At 35.0% G+C, this 26379-nt stretch overlaps 1 protein-coding gene across 1 annotated transcript; it reads right to left on the reverse strand.

Annotated features, from left to right (window-relative positions):
* On the reverse strand, positions 1-26379 carry ngef (neuronal guanine nucleotide exchange factor). Its single transcript, XM_052576493.1, has 15 exons — positions 24643-26379; positions 16455-16554; positions 15065-15268; positions 14205-14284; positions 11579-11805; positions 11313-11473; positions 9676-9828; positions 6628-6757; positions 6469-6543; positions 4965-5054; positions 3807-3970; positions 2983-3141; positions 2819-2898; positions 1844-1948; positions 1-1561 (listed from the first exon to the last, which is right to left on the reverse strand). Exons 1-15 carry the CDS (start codon positions 24854-24856, stop codon positions 1344-1346), a joined length of 2160 nt encoding a protein of 719 aa, XP_052432453.1. The 5' UTR covers positions 24857-26379; the 3' UTR covers positions 1-1343.

The raw sequence follows: 26379 nt of genomic DNA on the forward strand, positions 1-26379 counted from the left end.
TGACAAGGTCTCAACATTCAAGATTTATTTTCATTAACAATAAATTATCTTTTACAAAATGAAATCGGACAATTATTTGGCAACGACTCTTTTACCATGTCTGAACATGAGAGGTCTTCATGTGAACATGCACACAACGATAAAAACACCAACTCCAGCAGAGCAGCAAGACTCAGCTCTCATAGATGTTACATTCTCTCTTGGAAAAGATTGTTAAACCGTGTCCAAACCAGATTCAACTTTCTTTGTAAGTGGATGTTTTTGAAAAATAATAATAAAAAAATTATAATATCCTGTGGTCCAAAGAAAATATGGTAGGTTTGGAACAACATTTATTGAAAAAAAAATCCCTTAAAGTCAGTTCACAGCAGCAATCCTGTTAGTAATGCAACTGCATCTCATATTTGCTATATTTATATATTTTACATATCCTTATGGACCAAAAAGAAGAAGAAAAAAAAATAACCATGGTAAATTGTGCTTATTAAAACTTCTTAAATCATGCAAAGAAAAAATGCATACACAATTATATAAACTGGATATAAATTGTTTGTGCATCCAAAAATGTGATTAGTTAATATTAAACTTTATCGTGGAGCATTTTCTCTTTCAGAATGGACAAATGGCTTTTTGCTGGAAAGTTACCATGTTGCATCTGGTTAGGACACAGTTGTTAGACTGGTTTAACAACATTACTCTCTTGTGTGTAGTGTGTTTGTGTGGGAAAACATGGTTTAATGTGTATGTGATTGTACACACACTTTCATGCAGCACGTGCAAAAAACGCCTCAGTGTTGTTCATCTGCAGTTTTTTCTTCATTCAAATTACCACATTCAAAATGCCATATATATGTGCATTTGATTAACTTCGCTCGCTTATTTTCGGTTTGTTCTTCATGTGGATGGGAGGAGGATGAGCTGCATATGGTACAGTACATCCTCTTTGTCCTAAACCAGTAAGGTGTGACCATGCACATTAATACATTCCAGAGAAGCATTACGACTTTACAAAAGTCCTGATGTAGCGTTTATTTTCCTTCACCACAAATGTGTCAGAAAAGTGGTCCCCGTGTGTGATTGTGGAAGTTGAAATCCTTCATGCTGACAGCGTGTTAGGACTGTATGGAAGCAGCGATTCAGAAACACAAGTGCTTATAGTGCAAGAGCTCTTCCACGACCCTGTTGAGTCCTCAGTGTGACGCCGGACACGTATTCAATAAAACACTGGACACAGAATGACTAGCGGTCCGCCACGACTTCTAGGGGGCGCCGCTTCCAGGTCAGGAATTAGGAGAACGTAGGATGGTTGTGGTGGTTATGCGATGCCATTTCTTGATCCTTATCTACAGGTCAGTCCAGGTGGGAGTGTATTGGGGGCTTTTGGCTGGGCGGCGCCCCCTGGAGGCAGCTCTGGCCCCCTGCGCTCCTTCCTGAGCCTGCTGGATCCGTTGACACTCTTTAAGGTTCTGAGCCCGAACTTCTGCGCTCATGATCCTCTCCACCACACGGATGGGGAACCAGCCTCGCTCGCCATCATGCAACCTTTCACCCAACATCCAGCCTGAGGGACAGACACGGATATGGCATGAACGTTCAGAGAAGAGAAAAACAGGAAGGATGTGTCACAAAAATAGTAAAACAGAACAGGTGAAAGGAAGCAACACAGCAAGCGAGACAAGTGTTTGCAAATGACAGCAGATGATGCAGAAGTGAAAGACAAGGTCACAATTCTGGCCAAAAACAGTGAAGTCTGATGAAGTTATTGCAAGTCTTTCTTTTAAGGCAAACAATGACTGATTTTTAAGGATGTCTAGCATTTGTCAGTGCGTTTGTGATCTCTTACCATCATCGGTGCACTCCAGAATGTGCAGCACATCAGCCATTTCTACACAGAGCTCATCAGGTTCCTGAGAGGAGTACGACTGGATGCACTGAACCTGGGGAGAATCTGACATGCACCAGAAAACAATAAATCATACTTGTATCTGCACATAGATACAAAGAAACTCACCAACTCAAGTCAAGAAAGTAAAAATTACATTAAATTACATTATTATATTCATGTTATTAAATTATATTATTAGAAAATTTAAATATTACAAATTGTATTATATCAATTCCAATAGTATTTGTAATATTTTAATGTGTAATATTTATAATAAAAAAAATCTATATTATAGTATTTAATTATTTTCACTTACAATATTAAAATAATATATAACAAATGAAAAGATTATTTTATATGTAAATTTAAATAAAAAAAACGTACAAATATAAAAATGTAAAAATATATTTTATGATTACAAAGTAAAATAAATATTTTTAATAACTAATTTAATTATTTTTAATTATCATATTTTTTATATATTATTCAATTATTTTATATTGTTATAAATAAAACAGGCATTGTATGCTATATTATTTACTGTATAATATTAGAAAAAAATATTCATATTATTTATTATTATATTATTTATTCTATTTGAAATCAAACGAAATAATAAAATAGCCTTTCATGTCACTAATCTATTGGGACAGGAAGAAATAAGACAGTAAAAGATGATAAAAAAGGAACGGGACTGAGAAATGGGTTTTTTAATCAATTACAGAGCTAACTAGAATGATGACAGAAATAGAAACTGTGTTATTATGACAAATAGAGATGGGATCATCTTGTCTCATTCAGACACCAGATGTACCCCATTTTTAAATTTAGCAGCTTGAGCTTTTATCCAAACCAATGTTCATTCAAGATATGTCTTTAATTCAAATCAAACGCATGCATACAGTAGGGTGTGCATGCATGTATGTGATGTACCTGGTTGGTGAGTGCTGGTGGAGAGGAATCTCGTACGGCGGTTTGGAGTCAAAGCATATATCCAGCGCAGTTTATCGCTTCTGTAAACATTCAGAGAGCCATTAGTGCACAAAGCAAACATGTACTGTAATCTCTGTGATAATGGTTCAGGACTGCGCGCTCACATGCTTTCAGTCTTGAGCATGTAGCTGACTTCTCTGTCCTCCTGGTTCTCCAGCAGTTTCAGCACAAACACAGAGGCCAGCATCTGACCCTGATCCTCCAGGTCTTCAGTCCTCAGCATGGAACGACTGCAGGAGTCCAGAACCTGGTACTTCTCTCCACTGAAACACACATTTAACACAGACACAATAAAACATAATACCCAAAAACAATCATGGGAGAGTGAGACTAGTGAGTAAACACCTGTCAAGTATATTACTCAGACAACATTTAGCCATTTTGACCCATTTCAGAATTCATTCATTTAATTTTTTTTAAAGGCCTATTCACACCGAGAACAATAACAATCACTATATTAGGGTCCACACTAATGGACAATATCATCGTTTTGTGTGGATTCTAAAATTAAATACACTTTAACTCATAACAAATTAAAACTAAATTAAATATCTATATTATAATTTCGAACAATTCATTAAAATATTATAGCATTTTTTTAATTAATTAAAATCCTATATTTAATATGGCATTATGTATTGTAGTTTTTATTTTACAGTATTAATCAATACAATTTATTTTATTCATTATTATAATTATTTCATTTATAATAGTTAGAACTGTATTTATTATTATACAGAAATTCTTCATAATGATATAAATAAATATTTGTCATTATCTACTATTACATTACCTGGTATATAATATTACAAAATATAAAAAATATAATTTATTTAACAATATTATTGTCCTCATCAACAGAAGACATCATTCCGTTTCTTATCAGTGACCGATGACATCATGTGGTGCAGCTGATGATGTCACAGACCTGGAGCTGCGTTTGGTGATGAGCAGCAGGTTATTGAACAGGAACAGGTAGATGGGGTGATAGAGCTTGCGGCTGCGCATGGTCCTGGTGCTCTTGGGCCCGGACATCTGCTGCACCTCTCCCTTCTTCAGGAGCCAGCGAGAGTGAGAAATCACCGGCACTGACTGCAAACAAGAGAACACAACTGCACTTTACAAAGATGAGGGTTGGAAAAACTTCTTACCAAGAGCACTTGTAACATCTAGAGGGATAGTTCACACAAAAATGTGTGTTTCTGCACCTCATATTGATCCAAACCCTAATGACTATTTTACGTGAAAAAAAAGGAGATATTTAACAGAATGTTCACACTGCTCATTTTTATAGAATGAAAATGCATGGCAATGAATTCAACATGTGTGTTTGCGTTTTTTTTAATGTCACTACGTTTGACATTTATAAACCAAATGCCATTTATTCTCATACAGTATGTATCATAACTGAATGAAATGCATCAAGTTTAAGTCAACAAATGCAAATAAGAGCACAATGTTTAGCGCAAAATGTCTTACATTTTATTTTGTTAATCACATATAGCTATTACCATATTTTCGGCAAATATGTTGCATCTGAATAGTTAAACCGGGTCAAAATTTGCATTGTTAGGCATTGCTTAGAGAAAAAATGCATTGGTGTATCTGTCACATTTTATTATTACAATGCAAAATACTGGTAAATAAAACAAAAAAACGCATGTAAATTAGAAAAATTTGGAGTAGGATTTAATTTGAAATAATTTTTCACTTAATCACTACTAAAATTTCACAAGCAATTAGAAACATCAAATAACATTGAGTTACTAAAGAAAAAATATCTTATTGTAAAACATACTCAAATCTTTGTCTGTTTGTTTGTTTTACACCTGTGAATGTTATTTATCTTATTTCCAGTGAATTAAAACATTTTTGACACTTGACCGTCACCAGTCTCTATTTATCTCATTATATGGAAAAGAGCAGCTTTAACTGCTAAACATCTCATTTCATGTTCAACAGAAGAAAGTTAGTCATACGGTCTGGAATGACATGAATAAATGATATTTTTGAGTGAACTGTTCCTTTAAGAACAGTAGAAGAGTGTGTTCAGGGTTATGGCATGACATCTTTAGTCTTTCAGTACCTTGGATTTGAATTCAAGCGTTTTCTCGATGCTGATCAGCTCCTCGGTGCGACTCATCTTCCTCACTCCTTCATTGCAATCCTTCACAATCTGAGAGAAACCCACATGAACATTAATATCCTGACATGTGGGGATTTCCCATTCACTCCTATTTTAAAAAGAGATAATTATAAGCACTCTACACTAACCCACATTCACACCCCCTAACCTTGAAATACTTTTGCATGCATCTTTAGATACAGATTAGACCATTATTAAACCCATTTTTAAACTGATTTCCTTGGGAACGTCTCCAGTTCATCAGGTTTTACTATTCCCTCAGAAATGTTGTCATCACAATTAGAAAAAACATACTCCCACACACAGGAACAACTCTGACTAGATGATACTTTGAGTTTCACTTCAAGTTGGAGTTCAAGTATCAGCTGTTTGTTTATCAGACGTTTCAAACTGCAGATGACCTCTGGGACATAAACCTTGCCTTGTGGTCTTCGGAGACCGTTTTAAATGAGACCCACTTAAGTGTCTTGATTGTGTTAATAATCAGAATCATACGTTTGAGCATTAAAAACATTTTGCATCATTAGGGAACTCATAAAATAGAAAGTTTTGTGTGGTCACATACAAAACCACCACACCATCTGATGCATGATGTATTTCCAGTTATTGCATGCTATTTAAAGGACAAGAGTTAAATTACGCACTTTTTGTTGTTCAATATTTTCCAAAAGCATTAATATAGTGGTGATATATTTCCTGTCAACAACCACCACATGGATATATTTAAGGTCTGACCCAAACAACAAATGATTTGCAAAGTAAACAAACTAATTCATTTCATGACAGATTAAGTTGATTTAATATTACATGACTTTATTATATTATTATTAATAATTATACATATAAATAAAATATATAATATATCATTTTACAATATAAATAACAAATATATATAATTATAACATTTTATAACAGTATAAATAAAATAAATATCATATTCCATTATTTAAAATTAGAAATGTAATGGTAGCAGGCTTAAGGGTAGGTAGTCAGATAGGTTTATATTTTATATTTTGAACCTATTCACAATTCATGTAGTTTTTGTTGTTAAAAATTTAGAAAAAGCATATGGTGGTTCCTTAATGTAGCGATGATGTATTTCCTGTAAACAACCACAACAAATCTCATCATGGCATTATGATTTTTGCCATAAAAGCAATTTGAGTCCGAGGACTTGAATAGCAGTTGAATCATAATAATGTGAATGACGTGAATGCTGCAATAATGGCTTTCGAATGTTTGAAGAAAATAATTAAGAACAAAAAGCAGCATTCCACATCACAGCTGTTAAAGTCAGAGACAAGAGGTGTGGCGCGGTAACCTTGGTACCACGAACAATAGAGTGAGACGTGCTTGACAGGTGAAAGTCCAGAGACAATGAGACTTCCCATCAACAAGACTCATTACCACACCCTGGAAACAAAACACACACACACACACTTACCCTTTCCAACTCTTGATGAGCCAATATTGCAGTCTTTTCTCTCTCCGAATTTTCCTCCACCTTCTTCAGAATATTCTGGAACAAAAAGAAGCAGTTTTGCTAAATTCAGGCTAATTCTAAGACATCTGATTCTCTACACAAGTTCCTCAAGAACAGTACCTGAACAAGTAGTTTGAGTCGTGTGATCCGCTGGAAAGGGAGGATGAGGAAGGAGGTAAACGAGAGGCCCTTCACTTTCGGCTGATTCTCCAAAATGGATATATTCTCTCGGAAAAGAGCATTTTCTTGTCTGAAAAACAAATACAGGCATTTATGAACAAGTGTGTTAATGCATATATAGTCGGTCATTTTAAAACAAAGAGGCATCGATAGGCAAGCTACACACAAAGTAGCTAATATGTGAATAAATATGTGAAAAATATGCAAATTCTTAATAATTAGAAAACCCCTAAATCGTTTTTTTTTTTTTTTTTTTTTTTTTTCGCTTGGATGCATTATTATTTTCATTTCACACTACTTTACATCATGTGCTTTGCTGTGGAAAGGTGTGTTCACTTTTTCCTGGAACACAACATTTTTTCTGTTTAATTGCATTCGCTTTGCATATTTGCTGTTAGATTATAAGATATCATCATCATAAGTCTTGACATCGTGATTAAACCACATTTACAGTCCACAACCAAAATTAAAACCATTACGTAGCTGGAAATGGTCATGGTTTATGGCAGTAACCAAGAGAAACTCAACACAGATCAGATATTCAAATGCAGATTGTGTACTTTATCTCTTCAAAATAATTTGCATAAATGCACATTTCAAATTGAGTCAGTGTCATGTTCAATGGCCTGAGGAGGAGAGATATGTGCATACTACTTAAGTACTCTTTTACTTTTTATTTTATTTTGAACTTATGGCAGTCCAATCAAATAATAAGTAACTAAAGAGGTGTTTTAAAAATTGTTACTGATTTTACTTCTGATTTTTTTTCATCACACATCTAAATGGAAGGAACATTGCATTGTGGGAAACATTATTCTGAGTAGTGTGCTTCTAATCTGATTTTGCCAAAATTACTGGATTCATTTCTGCATACAGAAACTTTGCATAGTATGACTAGCATTTTAGTATGATTTTACGAATATAAAAATTAACACAGATTTTGGACAAATATGTGAAGTTTAGCCTTACCAGCAGGTGGCCTGAAGAAAGCGGCTTGAACTGAAGTTTGCAATGCACTTTGATTGCAAAAGAGAAATGAGTTTGGATAGCATCTAAATCTTCATTTATGCTACTTAAAGATAAAAATAGTTTTAATTCTTATAAATATAATTATTATTTAGCAAGATCTTGCCTCTAGGACTAGAAAATGAACTACTTGCAATGAACTTAACTAGGTCACAAAGCAGGAAGATGGTTTATGAGGTTAGAGTAGCTATATCTTAATGAACCTGTGTGGTTTAGAACAACAAAACATCATTGTTTCTGATGCACAACCCAGCTGCTGTTATGAACAATGTACACGCAGAGTGGTTTAACCCTAATCTTAACAGGAATGGAAAGCACTGAAACTCCTCAGGGCCGATTCGCAGAAAGTCCCAAGAGCTTTACCCGCTCACATACACACACGAATGAAAGCACCTACACAAACCCTTATTACACAACACATCAGAGGCCAGCGAGGTCTGAAGCCTCAGGCTAGAATCCAGGCAGACAGCTGGTCTGTGAGACACTGAACAAACATGCAGATTTACACAGCAAATGCACTCTACTGTCCTAAAAAAAATACCCCACCTTTATTGTGCACACCCACAATCAATAACACTCATGACTTCAGAAGACATGGAACATGGTTTATGTTGCATTAAACACTTTCACGCTATCAGTAATCCAGCTTTTGAGCTCTTTAAAAAAAAATACAGGTTTGGGACAGCTTGAGGGCAAGTAAATGGTCACATGATCCCTTTAATAAATGTAAAATGTCATGGAATTTCACTAAGTGAAGGAAGCGTGGGAAGACTGCAGGTGACACATTGATGCATTGTTGTTGTTGTTCCTTGTATAAGCCACACCCACCAGTCAAGTCAAGTCACTGTGTCACATTTAATTACAGGAGTCATCACGTACAACGTCACGCGTTTCGGTTACGACACAAACAAGGAAATACTCTTATGTTCTAAAGCTTATTACGCACAGAGGCAAAGAAAGCATTTCAGACCAGAACTAATCTGCATGTTAGTTTAGTTGTTCACCAGCCAAATTCAGCATGATGAAGCTGGTAATGTTTTGCATTAAGATCTTGTTTGTTAACACTAGTTAATGCATTAGCATGAACGAACAATGCAACTAACAGTTTACCTAACAATGCTTTTTTACAGCATTTATTAACTTTTTGAATATTAGTTAATAAAAAATGATGATGTTAGTTCCTAGTACATAAAATTTTTATTTAAATAATATATTAGTAAATGTAGAACTTTACATCACATATTGTTCATGTTAACTAATATACATAACTAATGTTAACAAATGAAACCTTACTGTAAAATGTTACGGAGTAACTCAATTTTAACTAACAGTTATAACCAAACTTTCACCTTTAAGACAACTGTTTTGCATTAACAGCTTTCTGAAGTGTTTTCCAAAATTTTCTGAAATTTGCAAATGAGACGATGTCGAATTAAATATGCAATAATTGGCAGAATTTCCGGAATAGGAATTTAAACATTAAATTAAGTCATTTCAAAATTCTTGTTTCATTAGAATTAGTGAGAGAACAAAAAATACTGTCAACAGCTAGGGGGAAAAAAGCTTTTACCAACTTTTTGGGGAATAAATTGTTATAGAAATCAGTTGAATGATATATAAACAAACCCCTCCTGTAAAAACATTACATACAAACTGTAAAATTTAGTGTAAGTGCAACTGAAAACTTAATAAAACAGCATTTAAATATATGTGTTATAACTGAAATATACAGACACAAATAGATAAAGTGCATTAAAATTAACACCTCAGTTTTTGTTGGATGTTTCCTATACACTATTCTGAAACATGACACATTACGTAAGCAAAATAGCCCAAATTTTCTAAATCGATCAACTATACTGCATTCAAAAAACTTTCTTAGTATGTATTTTGTGAGTGTAAGGTAACAAACTGACAAACTGACATTTCTGAACTCATTATATCTTATTTCAGTTTTCTTACAGTATCCGTCGGTAGTTCTTCTCCTGGTACGCCTGGTTGATGACGTAGGTGACGAAGACTTGGAAGTTTTTAATAGCGTGAAAATGAACGATGTCGCACACGTCTGAGATCAGGATGGACTCTTCGATCCTGTGCTCCAGATCCATGAGGAACCTGAGGAAATATGAGGTCATCGCCATTATACAACAATATTACGGCTGTGGGACATTTTGGATATACAATCAAGATATGTAGTTAAGTGGCACTGGGGAAAGTACATTCTGTTTACATGTGTACGTAAGTATTAGCATAGTTAAATATATGCAAACAAACATAACCGAAAAGTTTTGCATGGGCAATAACTTCAGAAATCCACCAGCATTAGTATACATCTGGCCAATTTAGTTTAGAGCCACTATTGATGCAGAAATTGAACATTTCTCTTAGCTTAGCTGTGCACCGACACTGCAAACACATCTTATGTAAGAAAGAAACTCAAATCAATCTTGTACTCCAATGTTCTTCACTGTTAGAGAGCAGGTTTGGAAGGGCGAGCTCCTCCTGACTCATGCGCATGAATCATCGCATTAGTGGGCGGATTTGCATGCTACAAAGCTACTGACTGGAATCAAATCACACCAACACTTTAATTTTAGCCTGTGGGCAATAATGGGTATCAGGGTGAATGGGAGGAATTTTCACTTCTGAAATATGTCTGAAGCAAGATTTTGTGTAGTTTATTAACATTGATCATTACGTGAACAAGTTTAAATAAAGTTTGAAGGCTATTTATTGTATTAGTAAAGGCAGATGACATAATATTTGACTTCACATTTTTATTTTTCACGTTTTTTATAAAAATGAATAATAATAATAAAAAAATATATAATATTTATATATATATATATATATATATATATATATATATATATATAATAAAATAGAAATTAGTAAACTAATAAATATATAAATAACATTACTTATATTTAAAATAGATATTTCTTAGAAAATATTTCTATTTTCTAAATATAAGTAATGTTATTTATATATTTATTAGTTTACTAATTTCTATTTTATTATATTATATATATTTTTTAAATGCATCTTGGATATATTTGTTTTATTTGGAATACATCAATTACTAAATATTTTCTAAATATATTAACAAATATTATGAATTTTATTTTCTCCATATTTCTTCTGATATGTGTTTATTATTCTGATTATATTGATTTTCATTATTTCATATATTCAAAACATATTTAACATATGTTTTAACGAATATGTCTTAAGCTGTTTTTTTACGTTTTTGTATGTTTATATAAAATGTATATTTGGAAATATATTTTGGATTTAAAATGAAGCAAAAAATATATTAACATGTATGACCGTATATTCTTGATTCCTCCTGATATTTTTTTGACAGCATTTGGTATATTTTAACATAAAATACATTGTTTTTTGCTTAATTGGAACTAATAATGCTAATGCTGCCACTCAAACTTTAATGATGAGAATTCAATGTGGTCTAGGCAAATGTGGTTTAACATTTTTGCCCCGTTGGCCACCTACTAAAAATAGAAACATACATTGGCATTGGGAAACCACAAGTGTAGCAAACTGATTGCTGACCACATAGGTTGCCCCAAAACACATACCTCTCGCTTGCCTTCATGATGTCCTTAATGTTGGAGAACAGGAAGTGCATGTCAGACTGACTCAAGGTGTTAACAAGCAGAGGGTTTCGTAGAAAGTCAGTTTCCAGCAGCTCCAGACTTTTGTAGTACGATGCCTCAGAAGTCACCAGTTCAAACATGGCCTACAGAGAGAGACAGAGACACATTCAGTTAACATGCACTGCTATTGCTGAGTGTATTTGCTGTTAGCACATACAGTTCAAAAGTTTATACTCCATGCGTCTCACCTCCTGCACTATGATCTCCTTTGGCTCTAGGGTCTTCAGTAGTCCACTGTTTTTCACAACCTCCAGGTTCTGCCAGAGGCTCAGTGAATGCATGCCGTTCCTCAGCTGTAGCTGCAATGCGGGCGCAGCCGTGACCCCTGACCCCGCAGCTGGAAGCCCATCTCTCTGTCGACGCTGCTCGATCTCCTGCTGCTTAGAGGTGTCTCTGTACTCTTGATACAAAACATCTGGACACAAACACATTAACAGCACAGAATGATGATTCGGAAGGACACCATTTTCATACATTTCGATATTTTAGCACATATATAGATGTTAAAAGCGCACTATAGTAAATGCATGTTTCTCCTTCACGCTTCTAAACATCCAATATGGCAACATGTGCCTCTTACGAAATGGCTTAGTTCAATGTAAGTTTGTGTGAAGCTTTTGTTTGTTCATTTGCAAAGCATCTAAACTGAAGCCACTTCAAGGCTACTCGCCAGGGATGCTTTTTTTTATGCAAGTGATACATAAATATTATTTTAGTAGAAGTGTAGATATATACACACACATGCATACATACATGTGTGTATACATTTGTGCTCAGAAGTTTACACACCCTCTGCAGAATGTGAATAATGTTAATAATTGAAACTAAATAAGAGGGATCATGAAAATTGTTATGTTATATTTTGTATTTAGTACTGTCCTGAATAAGCTATTTCACAACAGATGTTTACATATACTCCACAAGACAAAATAATAACTGAATTCATAAAAATGATCCCATTCAAAAGTTTAAATAACTTGGCATCTTAATACTATCTGTCATTTCCTGTATATACAGGAATATATATGCAAAAAATAATAATAATAATAATATTATATATATATATATATATATATATATATATATATATGTGTGTGTGTGTGTGTGTGTGTGTGTGTGTGTGTGTGTGTGTGTGTGTGTGTATATATATATATATATACACACACAGTCACACACACACAAAGATTTAAATCTCCAAAACTTACATTTCAATAACATATTACATATCAGTAATACAAACTGAGAACAGTAATATCAATAATATAATAACAATTATATTTAGAAATAAATAGCTCTTATCATGTCAAAAACATATTTTTCTGAGTAAACCGAAGGCTGGATATGACTGGATTATTTATCTCATAACAGTTTTTTTTTTTTTCAGCATTCGAAGATAACTCTGTTGTGACATCCGTTTCTGCTGACAAAGTTGTGCAAGTTTACTGCAGGCTCCTCGAGCCCTGAAAACCAACTATGTGAGCTGTGGATCAAGATTGACCTCACATTCACTCATTCTTTACCTTTCTGTGCATCTACATTATAACAGCATGTGCATACTGCATATATGTGTGTGTGTCGGTTTCTCAAATGGGTGACTTTGTACAGAGGAAAGCAGTTGCATAATGTCCTGAACATTCAACAAGAACTTCAGGTGGGTGTTCAGCACAGTCGCTTACATAACAGAGTGAGAGAAGAGAAGAGAAGAGAAGAGAAGAGAAGAGAAGAGAAGAGAAGAGAAGAGAAGAGAAGAGAAGAGGAGATGATAAATGTCAAATAACAATAGAATAATGATAGAAAAATATAAATAGGTATAGCTAAATTTCCATTCTTATACATATATTATGAATGTGCATTCCTGAGTTCTTATTAAAAAGTTTTGCGTTCTGTATAATTAAATAGAAGGTATTTTTTAAATATATTTTGGACATAAATGTAAATTTACTGTATCTGTATTTTCAAAACAGATATATTTAACAAATATATTCATGATGACATACACTTTAATTTAAAATACATAAATTAGTAAATATATTTAAAAAACGAATATATATTTATTTATTTATTTATTTATTATGGTGTACTTTTTAAATTAAAATACATGACTAAATATAGTATTTAGCAAATATTATAAAAATACATTTCTGATTTCAATTTTGGCAGTTTTTATATATTTACATAAGATTTTTTTTTTTTAAATATGCAATGTCAAATGTATACAAATTATTACATATATTAAAAATAAATACATTTTAACATATTAGGAACATATTCCTGATTTATCCCTCTCTGGTAATTTTAAAATAAAATACATAGTTTTGCTATACAGGAACTGATGCAGCCACTAAAATGATGAGAAATCAAGGTGATGAGGAAAAAATGATAATAGACAATTATAAGAAAATAAGATGTTACCCGAAGAAGCTACAAAAGAAAGAGGAGGAGAATAGAGGAAGTGGAAATAAGTGGAGAAAAGAGAGACTTGGATGCAGATACAGGAGAGAGAAATAGACGAATAATGAGGGAAATAGAGATGATATAAAATTATGTTGCGTTGGCGAAGAAAGCAGAAAACTCTCTCTTGCTGTAATTCCAGAATATATTTAAAAAGACATCACCCACACACTCCACCTGCCCTCTTCCTACACACACTAACACACACTCGCGTCTCGTAAACATCTAGCACATTCATGCTGAAATTTCAACTGCAAATAAAGTTGCCTACACATCAGTTCAACTTGAGGCACATAAATTAGCATGCATCGTTACAGCACATCGGTCTCTTTCTCTTCCTGCATGTGTGTTTTGTTCACTCACCAACGCTCTTCACAATGTTGAGATTGCGGCAGGAATTCTCTACTGCCATCTTCTGCGGACTTTCACCATTCCTCACCAGCCTGAAAGAGAGAAAAACCCAATATTCAGTGACTAGCAGAGATAAGAGGAAACGTGTGTGTGTGTGTGTGTGTGTGAGTATCAAAATGAGAACACGTCAGGCCGCTCTCATAACACCCTACAGCTGTTTTAAGTCCTACTTATGTTTCTAAATGAGGGGAATATTGGTTCCTCACATTTTAATTCCCATTTAGCTTTATTACATTTGAACCCTGATAGACCTAAATAAGTCAAATCCATCAGCAGAGTCATGTGAGTACCATTTGAGTCATACAGCACATGTGCCCACATACAAACATAAAAAATTAACATATTGTGCAAGCTAATACAAGTGCATAAATGAGCTCTATACATGCAACTATGCAAATATAAAAAATATTGCATGCATACAAATATACGTATATTGAAACACGGGTGGAGAAATGACATTTTAAGCAGTAACAGCAGATTTATGCATAAGTATTGTACAATTATTGACAATTTTATGAGATCACTTAAAAAAAAAAACTTATGTCACACAGCAGGACAATAAGCTGAAAAATATTATTCTTAAATTATGAAAATTGTGCTTATTCCCTTATACATATCCATATTTATTTTAACCAAAAAATGCATAAATGTATGAATATTTAATTAAGATAGATAGATAGATAGATAGATAGATAGATAGATAGATAGATAGATAGATAGATAACATTGTTTATAAATATATAAATGCACACAGTCTATGAAGTTATTTAAGTTACTCACTAAAAAACTTCTATTCTGTCTGTCTCTCTTACCGGAGTGTGATGCTGTCAGGGTCAACAGTGGTGTGAATGTCATTGTCCTGCACAGTGCAGGCACTTGTCGTCCGTTCACTCAGCTCTTCCATTTCTTGTCTACGCGCCCAACCTCCCGGCGTCGCCAACGGAGACCGAGAGCGAACTCCTCCCAGCACAGTAATCCCGTTGCTCGGCAACGAGATTCCAGAACGAGAAGGTGGACTGATAAAGACACATGAATATTGTTAATATTTAAATAATGAAAGCTTTGAAGAAATTCTTAGTCTTCTTGAAAGATCGAGTCCCCACTCATAGATATGGTGTCCTCTACAAACATGACCACATGAACACAAAGAGAAACAGCCAAGCCCAAACACAAAGTCTCCCACACACCTTCAGTTTTCAACTCTAAACTCTCCCACCCACACACACAGACAAACATCTCTCATCCTGAGAAGATCATACCATACAGAGCTGAATCATAAATCACAACACACAATAACTCACACACAAACACTATCACAGACAGACAGAGAGACAGACAGAGAGACAGAGAGACAGAGAGACAGACAGAGACAGAAAGACAGAGAGACAGACAGACATAGAGACAGAGAGACAGACAGACAGACAGAGAGACAGACAGAGAGATAGACAGACAGAGACAGACAGAGACAGACAGAGAAAGAGACAGAAAGACAGACACAGACAGACAGACAGACAGAGACAGACAGAGACAGAAAGACAGAGAGAGAGAGAGAGAGAGAGAGAGACAGACAGACAGACATAGAGACAGAAAGACAGACAGACAGAAAGAAAAAGAGACAGAAAGAGACAGACAGACAGATAGACAGACAGAGAGACAGACAGACAGACATAGAGACAAAAAGACAGACAGAAAGACAGACAAAGAGACAGAAAGACAGAAAAAAAGAAAGATTATATATGTACAATATTGGCATGAATAGTTTTTTGTTTTTATTATTATTATTATTTTTATCTACATATCTGTACATCTATATTTCTGTATAACTTGTTCACTGTTTATTGCTTTGGCAACATTGTGCTGTTTCACAGTCATGCCAATAAAGCTCATTTGAATTGAATAGAATTGAATTGACAGATAGACAGACAGACAGACAGACAAAGAGACAGAAAGAGAGAGACAGACAGAAAGACAGACAGAGACAGACAGACAGATAGACAGACAGAGAGACACAGACAGACAAAGAGACAGACAGACAGATAGAAAGACAGACAGAGATAGACAGACAGAGAGACACAGACAGACAAAGAGACAGACAGACAGACAGACAAAGAGACAGACAGATAGATAGACAGACAGAGAGAGAGACAGACAGATAGACAGAGACAGAAAGACAAACAGACAGATGTGTTAGTGTGCACTCACTGATGCGTTCTGGGAGAGGGTAGAAGTCGATTCGCTGCAGAGGGGCTGAGTCTATTGAAGGAGGCGGGGTCCACTGCTGGTTTAGGAGAGGAAGTGGGGCCTGATGGAGAGAATGGCAGGGGCTTAGATTAATGAGAAATAATTGAACAGCATAAATGCGCTTGGACACATTTGGAATAGACCAACACGGAATTGACCTAAAGCACTCCTTGTATGACAGGCCTAGACTACAAAAATGTTTTTATAAGGAGAAAAAAAAACATCAGAAGTACATGGTATCAGAGACAAGTAAAACCAATTGATTGGCTAAAGACTATTGAGATGACGAATCTGACTGCCAGAGACTTCATTACAGGCCAAAAAACATACTGGTTTTTCACTACTATTTACCACACACACATTCACACACAAATACACACCGACAAATCAAACACACACACTCATGTAAAAACACAGAGGGCCCATTGTGAATGCTGGCTGAGCTGCCTGAAACTTTGTGGGCACAGGAATGTGTAACTGGGGCCTCAACTGGAACTTTCAGTAACTGTGTCTATGTGTGTGTGTGTGTGTGTGTCCGTGGCTGCCGAGAAAGTCTGTTCAGTTTCCCCCTGAATTTGTCTCCTCTGCAAATTCTGAGGTCTCATGGACAAAGAAAGCATCCGAAATGCTTCATTACCTCCTTACACTGTTTCCCTTAGCTGCTCTCTTGACCAAGCCGTTTTCTGCTCGCTCGGTCACATGCAGTTATACTGTAGTGTGCTATTAGTTTTCCTGGATTGTAAGATGACTAGGTGTGATCAGGAAGACTGCACGGCATGTTTGTCAAACTCCTTAAATAAATATTGATCCATGTCAATAAAACTCTGTTGAGCACTTGACAGACTTGTAAAGGAATGCTAAAGTTTAACAGTGGTGTCAAAAGTATTGGCTTTCATTACTCAAGTAGAAGTATAGATACTAGGTCTTAAAAAGACTTTTGTAGAAGTTGAAGTATCAACTCACGCTTTTTACTCAAGTAAAAGTGTAAAAGTACTGGTTTAAAAAACTACTTAAAGTATAAAAGTAAAAGTAATGTAAGGGAACAAATGCCATTAAGAACAAAAGCTTAGGCCGCACCACAGGGGCCTATTGTGAACTACCCCACCTCCTAAAAAAAAAAAACATTTTTCTAAAGGCCATAATGAATATAATGTTATATTAAATGTTCATGTTGAAAAATTTGGGATGCACTAGGCTACATGTTTCAACAACATATATGCCCATTGAAAATGAACGCATTTTAGTACAATGCAAATACATTAAAGGACTAGAGATATGATGACTAGTTGCCAATAAGTATTGTTATGGTGCAAAAAGTCAAACTTTAGAGGCATGTCATCAATAACCTTTAATGGAATGTAAATGTACATCCAAGCTTAGCTGCAGGAATCTGCGAGGGCAATGGACAAGAACATTGGTGCAGGCTTAGTAACAATTACTCTTGTAACGTTGTCTATTTACAATAAGCATTATAGTGCTGTCAAAATTAATGATTAATCCAAGTGATTAATCAATACCTAAAAAGGAAAATTAACTCATAATCCCGATACCTTCTTGATTGACAGCTTCCTGTATTCGGTACATACGTATGCTATGTTAAGTTACAAAGTTGGTATAGCCTAGATATCACAACATTGTCAATCGCAAACGATAATTTATTAAAACGTCTCACTACCGAACTACCAACAGTAGCTTTATTTGTGGAGAACGAAGATAAAGCACCCATTTGGTAAATGAGCCAGTGAGAAATAATAACTTTTAAATAGGGTCCAGTGCCTTTTCGATACTTTTAAAACAGTACAGGCACCTAAATGGTGCCTGAACCTATACTTTAAAAAAAGAACTATGGATAACTTAAAAGAACATTCCAAATATTTTAAATAAATCCATAGCTTTCACCTTGGATGCTCTCACTTCCCAAGTTGTGCTTCCCTTAATCTAAGGCTAATAAATGTATTTCACAATCTGGGTCATTATTTAATATAAAACCACACATAATTCTACTGTATATCTGTCACTCACTCTGATATTTAGTTAAGATGAGTGCTGTCTGTCACTGTCTTAAATCAGTTCTGTGAATGACTGTATGCTCATTCTTTATAAAGTAGCAACAATGTCGTTTGTAAAGTACAGTAATGTGCAAAAGTCTTAGGCACATTAGTATTTTCACCCCAAAAAAGGGTTTTAAGCCAGTTATTTAAATCTTTTGCTTTAGTGTGTCCATAGTAAATATCAGTTTGCCATTAATTTTAATAATAATCTAGTGCGATTTTGAATGCACAAGCAGTTTGACAACGGCAGAATGAATGTTTGGAAATGTAAACTGATATTTTCTACCGACACACTACAGCAAAATATATAAACAGCCGAACACCATTCTTTTAAGTGAAAATACTAACGTGCCTAAGACTTTTGTACAGTAGTTAGTGTATGTATAAAGTACGTATGATTAAATTAATATTTAGTATAAGTATATTTAAATAAGTGTAATTAAAGTATTTGTTCGGTCATGTGTTAAGGGCTAGATTTTCACTGGAGGAAACGGCTGTGACAAGCGAAAACTTTACAGTAGATGAGAAAGCGACAGCTTCTTCGTGACCTTTTGTAAACTGTATTTATGACAAATAACTTCACTGATACAGATTCTAACAATCTATTGATAAACACACACCTTATGTCCTCTGTCTTTGTTTGAGCTCGTGCTGCTCCGCCGCGGTCTGCGGATTGAAGAGCGCGCTGAAAGACGGGGAGGAGACCGGTCTGACGCCGGTTTCATATGATATTTAAGCCGACTGACTCTGAGGCGATCGGATACCGGTTCCATACCCAACCCTACTTTTAAGAAATACATTTTATGATAAACGAACCAAAAACTGTCTATGCCCTTGCTGGAGGGTGATGTAATTTGTGTCATGTGCAGGTGCGATGGATCGCATACAAACCAATAGGGTGTCGGGATGGTATCTGTTTATACTTCTCATCCAACCACAATCAAATTCACTACATCCGGATTGCGCGATTTATCTGGATAGGTTTTTTTTTTTTTTTGAGTGATGACAAGCCGGAATGAAAACAAGGCGAAATGAAATACCAGTAACGAAGCTATTTTTAAAATGTAAGGAGTAGAAAGTACAGATACTTGCGTGAAAATGTAAGGAGTAGAAGTAAAAAGTCGGCTGAAAAATAATTACTCAAGTAAAGTATAGATACCCCAAATTTCTACTTAAGTACAGTAACGAAGTATTTGTACTTCGTTACTTGACACCTCTGAAGTTTAACTGCTATGAATTCAACTGGTGCTTTATAATATGTTCTGGCCTAATTTTGAACAACATTTAAAAATGTATAAATGTTTTCTAATGTTAATAAAAATATAAGGATATCATTTAAAATTTACTATAAAGTCTAACTACCTTTTTTCTAATTAAACCAGGTGAGCATTTATTTTTAAATGAATAAATGCAATAGATTGTGTCTTGGGCATCTTCTTCTTCATCCAGCAGATTCCAGTTCCTACATTTGGTCTATGAGAGAATGTGCACTTGATCTGAGGTTTAAACCACACCTGACTGACTAACCAACATCACGGCTGTGAGTACAAACTGAGGTCAGCTAAAAGAAGAACTCCTAAAATACAGAAAAAAAAAACAAGGACAGAATAGATCGGGGTCAATTTGTTACACCACAATGTGACACTAAAGTTATTTTATGGTAACACGGTGCATCGGTTAATAATTGGCTTTAAACCCAGTTTCCAATAGTGTCACAAGATCTGGAGCAGCAATCAACAGTGAATGGGGTTATTTTCCCAGAAGGCACTGCAATTTGAAAGAAAACTGTAATGATGCATGCCGAGTTCGAAAAGTGTGTGTGCTTTGTATTGTTTGAACCAATCAGCAAAACATATGGTACACTGACTAACTATAGTACTCGCTATAGCTAGACCGAGAAGTCTAGACCGTTTAGAAAAAATAGTCATGTTACGTAACATTCAATACTTCAAATGTGATGCATTACTCCCCTTTTTATAATACAGTCATATTTTATATAATATACACTACCAGTAAAAAGCTGAACATGCCTACTCAGTCTTTATTATGACTATTTTCCACATTTTGGAATAACAAAATAAAAATAAAAATATACAAATGGAATAATGTCATGACCAAAAAATCTAAACTATCTTTTATTTGACCTTTTTGCACATTCTGGACATTTACTTAACTTTATGAGGTGCATCCTGATATACCTTTAAACCAATATTGAAGAAGTGTATTGTGGACTACCTGTGTACATAATAAACATTATTAGGTCAAATGTTTCAAATTATATTTTTATATATTCTCAAACATTTTAGATTGACTGGTAGTTTTATTATTATTATTATTATTTTCTTTTAACTTTTCTGCATGTAGAATATAAAACCCAACTTGATTTGGTTCACTTTCATATAAATAAACAAAAACAATATAGGTCTTTTAAATATTAACCTTTTTACCCAGAAAGACTTGTTTCCTGGTTAAGGGTATCAACACCGCATAGACTTTGTACAGTAAGACTGGGGGATTACCGTACAGAGTATATAACTTATGAAGCATTACAAAACAAACAGATTTACATTTAACATTAGCAGTGGAGTAAATTCTCACAAACACCCTCTGACTCTTCATATTCACACCAAACTGTCAGTGAATAAAGAAGTGACAAATTCCAGAACAGCACATATTCACACAGTCACATCCTCTCACAAACACACACACGCAACAGTCACAGACAACTGCAAAAATCAAACACCACACCAAAGCGGAGAGCATGACTTATACTAAAAGATGCTGAACAGCGCACTGTATTCTGGGTAAGCAAGTCACCCAGATGCACTTAAAACTTTAGCAGTGTCTCAGACATGATGAACATAGATAATAATCAGTGGAGCGACCTGTTGAATCTGAAGCGTCATATAAAAATAAACAACAGGCCAATTAACCCCAGTTTACAGGCTCAATTAAATGTGTTGCGATAAATGGCTGTGTATTGAAAAATAATATTAAAACGTTTATTTTATTGAGTTGTTTTCGCAGGCTGCACGCAACCTGACATCATATTTTGCATTCTATCTTCCCTAAATTGTATCTCGAGATTAGAAAACATTCAAATGCATTGGAATCCAATTGATGAAAAAAAAATATATATCAAAAACATACCTACAGCTATAATGCAGTCAGATTTGCGAGTATGAACTCTGAAGAACTGAATATTTTTAGTGACTCTAAAACATACTTTGCAACCACGAGTGACTCATGAGCTGGATATTTTTTTAAAAGTGCATTCAGGGTCAGATTCAAGAACAAATTAACAATATTTCACACAATTAATGTACTGTAGTTGGATTGGGAGTATGAAGTCTCACGATTTCTTTTCATTATTATTATTATTATTTAATGAATCTAAACATATGGTGCAAGTGACCCCTGTGAGCCAGATATTTTAAAGAATGTTTACTAAAGACTCTGGTTTAACAAATCCTTAAATGAATGAACACACTAAGAGTGGTTCTTGAATTTTATTCACTTAACAAACATCATAATACTTTTATCCATGTTAATATGTTATGAGAAGCATTCAGAACTTCTCTTCTCTAAACAATTAAATGTCTTCCTATGAGCAGAAAACAACAAGTTTTCTCCTTTTTATCTACTCAAAATGAACACCAATTAACATATTGCAAATCCACCATTTAAGAGGGCTGTTAGTCAAAAATGACGATGCCTACAAAGCAATTTAAGATTATAATAGCATTAACATTGACATTTTCTTTAGATAGCCTAATTAAAAGCAAAGTTTCATTTTTTTTTTTTGACAAAAGAAGGTAGGTGTGCATTATACTAGCTTTAAGCAAATATACAGAATTAATTTGTTCAGCCATATAAAACATCTTTCTCTGGAAAAACAGGTGAGGGCCTATGCATAATACAATCATTAACTGTGTCACATAAAATGCAAAAGATGCTGATTGCCAAGGACTTCACACAGCATTGGGTTTAATGAGTTAATGGGTGATGAAGAAACCAGTGTATGATCTATACACCAAGGATGTATTTTACTGGCCTAACTAATAAAATATCATGCTGTGTTGTTTTGCTGCTCAGCTTTAGCAGTTACTGATTACATAAATAGGCCTAGAACATGTGAGCAAAAAAAACCTCAACTGACAGCCATTCAATAGCAGCATATTCTGATAAAAGTCATTTTTTGAAAGACAGAAAGTCACAAGAGATTTCATCAGTGACACATTTTAGATCAGTTAGAATTGTGAAACTGACTTGAGGTATCGGTTTACGGTCTGATAGTGTAATGTGGGTTCAAAAATGGTCACAAAAATTGAATACCCAAGAAGCAAAGTCAGTCACTTCAAAGTTTGAGCACTTTCAGGGTTTTACGTGCTAGCAGAGCAACTAGAAATGCTAACATATAGCCCTCTTCAGTGGTCTCTTGGACTTTATACTGACACCTACTGATGTGGAGGTACCATCACACAAAAGCAAAGGTCTTCAGTTGAAACAATACCTTATATTCATCAATTATTAATTCTGCAACCAAATGTGACTGATAATGAGATGGCTACCAAGATAAAGTGAACAATATTCATGCGATCTCAATGGCGGCCACCATAAAGGAGCTTTTATGGACCACAGATATGACTTATCCAACACATCATCATGAACACTTGCCCAACATTACTATTAATATCACTTCAAAAACTATTTTTTGCAACATATGTAGAGATTATGTAAGATTCATTGTTTACGGAGGTGCGCTGATGAAAGGGATGTCAGTTTCATTGTTTATGGGTTTAAGTTGGACTGTCATGACAATAATAGAGCAGGTCTTTCTAATGCTTTCAAGAGGAACATCACAGTGTCATCTACGGAGATTAATCTCAACAACAGAGACACACCTAAGAATATCGGGTTGTTTTATCATTCAAATTCTCCACAATGGCTGATTTGGTCTAAGTAATGCATCTATAAAGACGCTCGTGCTCATAAAAACAATTAAACCAGTTTCTCGAGTTTCGGGCGCTTTGCAGTTTACCGCGGGGCAGAATCATGTGCTTTCATTCGCTCTCTCAGAAAATCTTTATCACTGCTGTCACTCTTCAGTGGCATCAAATCAAAATAATCCATTTAATGCGTCAAACTCAGCAAACATGCCTTAACTTCTTAAAGAAGTAGCACTTAACTTTTGATAAGCGTGTAAAACTGCGTTGATTTCAGTTCTGGATTCCCCTCCACTATTAAAAATAAATGAGGTTTTCACAGTGATGCCACTGAAGAAAAGAACCCTTCTGTGATGGTTCTTAAAAGTTGTTAGTGTGAAGAACATTTGAATAATCTAAAGAACCTTGAATGGAAAGGTCAGTGCATGTTCTTCATTTAACCTTTATAGATGCCAATAAAGAGTTTTGCGCAGTAAAGGTCACAAGTAAAACCAAGAGGGTTAATTTTCAGTAAAGCTAGTCTACACAAACCTTAGAAAACTGTTTTACAACATACAGTGAACAATAGGGCATAGACCCCACCACATTTGCTAGGTAACGCTAATACAACAAACATATCAGTTTCAGAAGCATTGGCTGCATTGTGTCTCATAAAAATTTGTGCTCAAAGCTTCACCCTTTTATAACATCATTTATCATTTACCTATTATAATATAATTTAACAATAAAGCTGATATTATCTGTATACTATTTAGGGGTGCGCGATATATCGGCGATGATTAGTTCACATCTAGTCAGTAAAGCCGGTTATTTAATCAGTGGTAAATTCAATCAGGTGCGTGATTTCAACACAGAGCAGTTGTTAACTGACAAACAGCGCAAATCCACTTTATTATCAGCTTAGATTCATGCACCTGATGGGATTTAGCCTACTGCTGATTAGATAAGCGCTTTACTGACTAGATGCGCATTAATCATCAGCCGATATATCTCTTGCACCCCTATTACTATTATGCCTTTGTTATAGGGTTTTTTTTCCCCAAGAGTTTTTAATTGTAGATTTTTAAATGTTTAAGTTGTAGTGGTTTTATTGTTGTTTTTATGTATTCTAGAGTTCAAATAATAATATAAATAAATAAATGGAATGCTCACTTTCTTGTTGTTCTGAAGATGAAGACAACTTTTTCTTTCTCATTGAACGGTAAAACCGTGAATTCCTGCGTATCGGAGCTCTCATGGACAATGTCTCGTCGTCGTCATCATCATCATCCTCGCTGGGCAGATGGGGCACTGGCGCCTGAGGTTTAGGCTGGACCACTTGAGGTTTATGTCCCCACTTCATTCTGAACAGGGCTGTCATCGCCATCAGCTATCAGTTACAAGAGCCAGCAATTCATGGAATAATCCCCATCGGACAAGCACAGCAGGAATTCCCATCCATACTGAATCCAAAAGTTCAGGCTCCCAAACACACAATCCCACCACAGTCACAGAGAAGCTATGCACCCTTTTTCTAGATAATCAACTCTCTCATTCTTCTTTTGCCTCTTTCTTTTTCCTCTGCCTGAGGGACAGGCGTGTTGTTACTGACTAGTTCAGAAGTCTAAAGTCTGTCTTTCTCTCTCTGAATCCTCTCCTGTCTGGCAAACCTGTCCTTTGGCCCTCAGTGTCAAAGTTCTCCCCCTCCTCCCTCTCATTCATTCTCGCCGGCCCAGCCTCCCTGTCTCTCCCGCCCTCTTGTCCTCCTCTATTTCACTTGCCTTACCCTGTTCTCTCTTGAGCGCATAACTTTCAGCTCCACGTGTCAATCAAACCGGTAGAGTTAGTCATCTAAAAAAGCAGATCTTGTATTTTTAGTTGTCACTTTGCTAATATGACGTTGACACCTCACCCATGATGTCTCATCAAACATCACTATGACTTCTCCCACACTCTTTACAAAGGCTGCGCTGTCAAAAAAGACATACAACAAGTATGTTAAATACAACAAGATTACTGGAGTATGTTTTACACAAAATGCTATTTTAATATTTTCTACTTCAGAAATTCGTGGTAAATTCATTGTGTTGCTTGCTGTTTCTTTGGTTGTGAAATTTGGTCTTCATGTTTGTTTTTTGTCTTTTTAATTTATTTTTTTTAGTTAGAATTTTTGTTAAAGGCAACGTTTACATTTTTTTCATTTGTGTTTTTCATCTAATATTTATATTTTATTTCATTTAAAGGGTTTTTAATAGTTTTAGTCAAAAAAAAATACAGTCAGCTAAGTACTCAGGGTTAAAAAGTTCTCTCTCTCCTGCCTGGCCAAAAGCTCTCAGTCTAATCCCATTGTGCTCCTGCTGATTAACACACATTGACAAGCACACAAAAGCACAGACACACACACACAGATCAGAATGTGCATGCAACCACAAACATTTACCGAAAAATAATCCTAAAATTTCTATTGAAGCATGAACTTCAAGCACACGCACATGGAATAACATGCATCAAGCAAAGACGTAAATAAGGCACACCTGAGTTAGGCAATTTCTGTCACAAAAAAAGGGGTTAGATGTCTCTTACCATTACCTAGTCAAGCCAAAGATCAGTATGATACAAGGAGAAAGAGCATGCATACATGAGAGAGAAATAAGAATATTGTAGGCCTACTTTGTTGCCAGAATTGCTGGATAATGTAAGTTAAGCAAATTAGAGAAAACCAAATTTACAGTCTTCTTTTGAGTTTGCATGTTGCCATATATTTTAGATTTGGTATGTCCCCACATAGACAGCTAGGTGAATGTGTGTGACTCTGGGTATTCAGAGTTACTGAGTGTATAAAAAAGCCTGCTGTCTGTATTGAGTTTTTGGATGGAATATGGATTCACTGAGTCTGCGGATTTCTGAGAT

The sequence above is a fragment of the Carassius gibelio genome, chromosome B15 (assembly GCF_023724105.1).
Source record: "Carassius gibelio isolate Cgi1373 ecotype wild population from Czech Republic chromosome B15, carGib1.2-hapl.c, whole genome shotgun sequence".
NCBI classification, from domain to species: Eukaryota; Metazoa; Chordata; class Actinopteri; order Cypriniformes; family Cyprinidae; genus Carassius; species Carassius gibelio.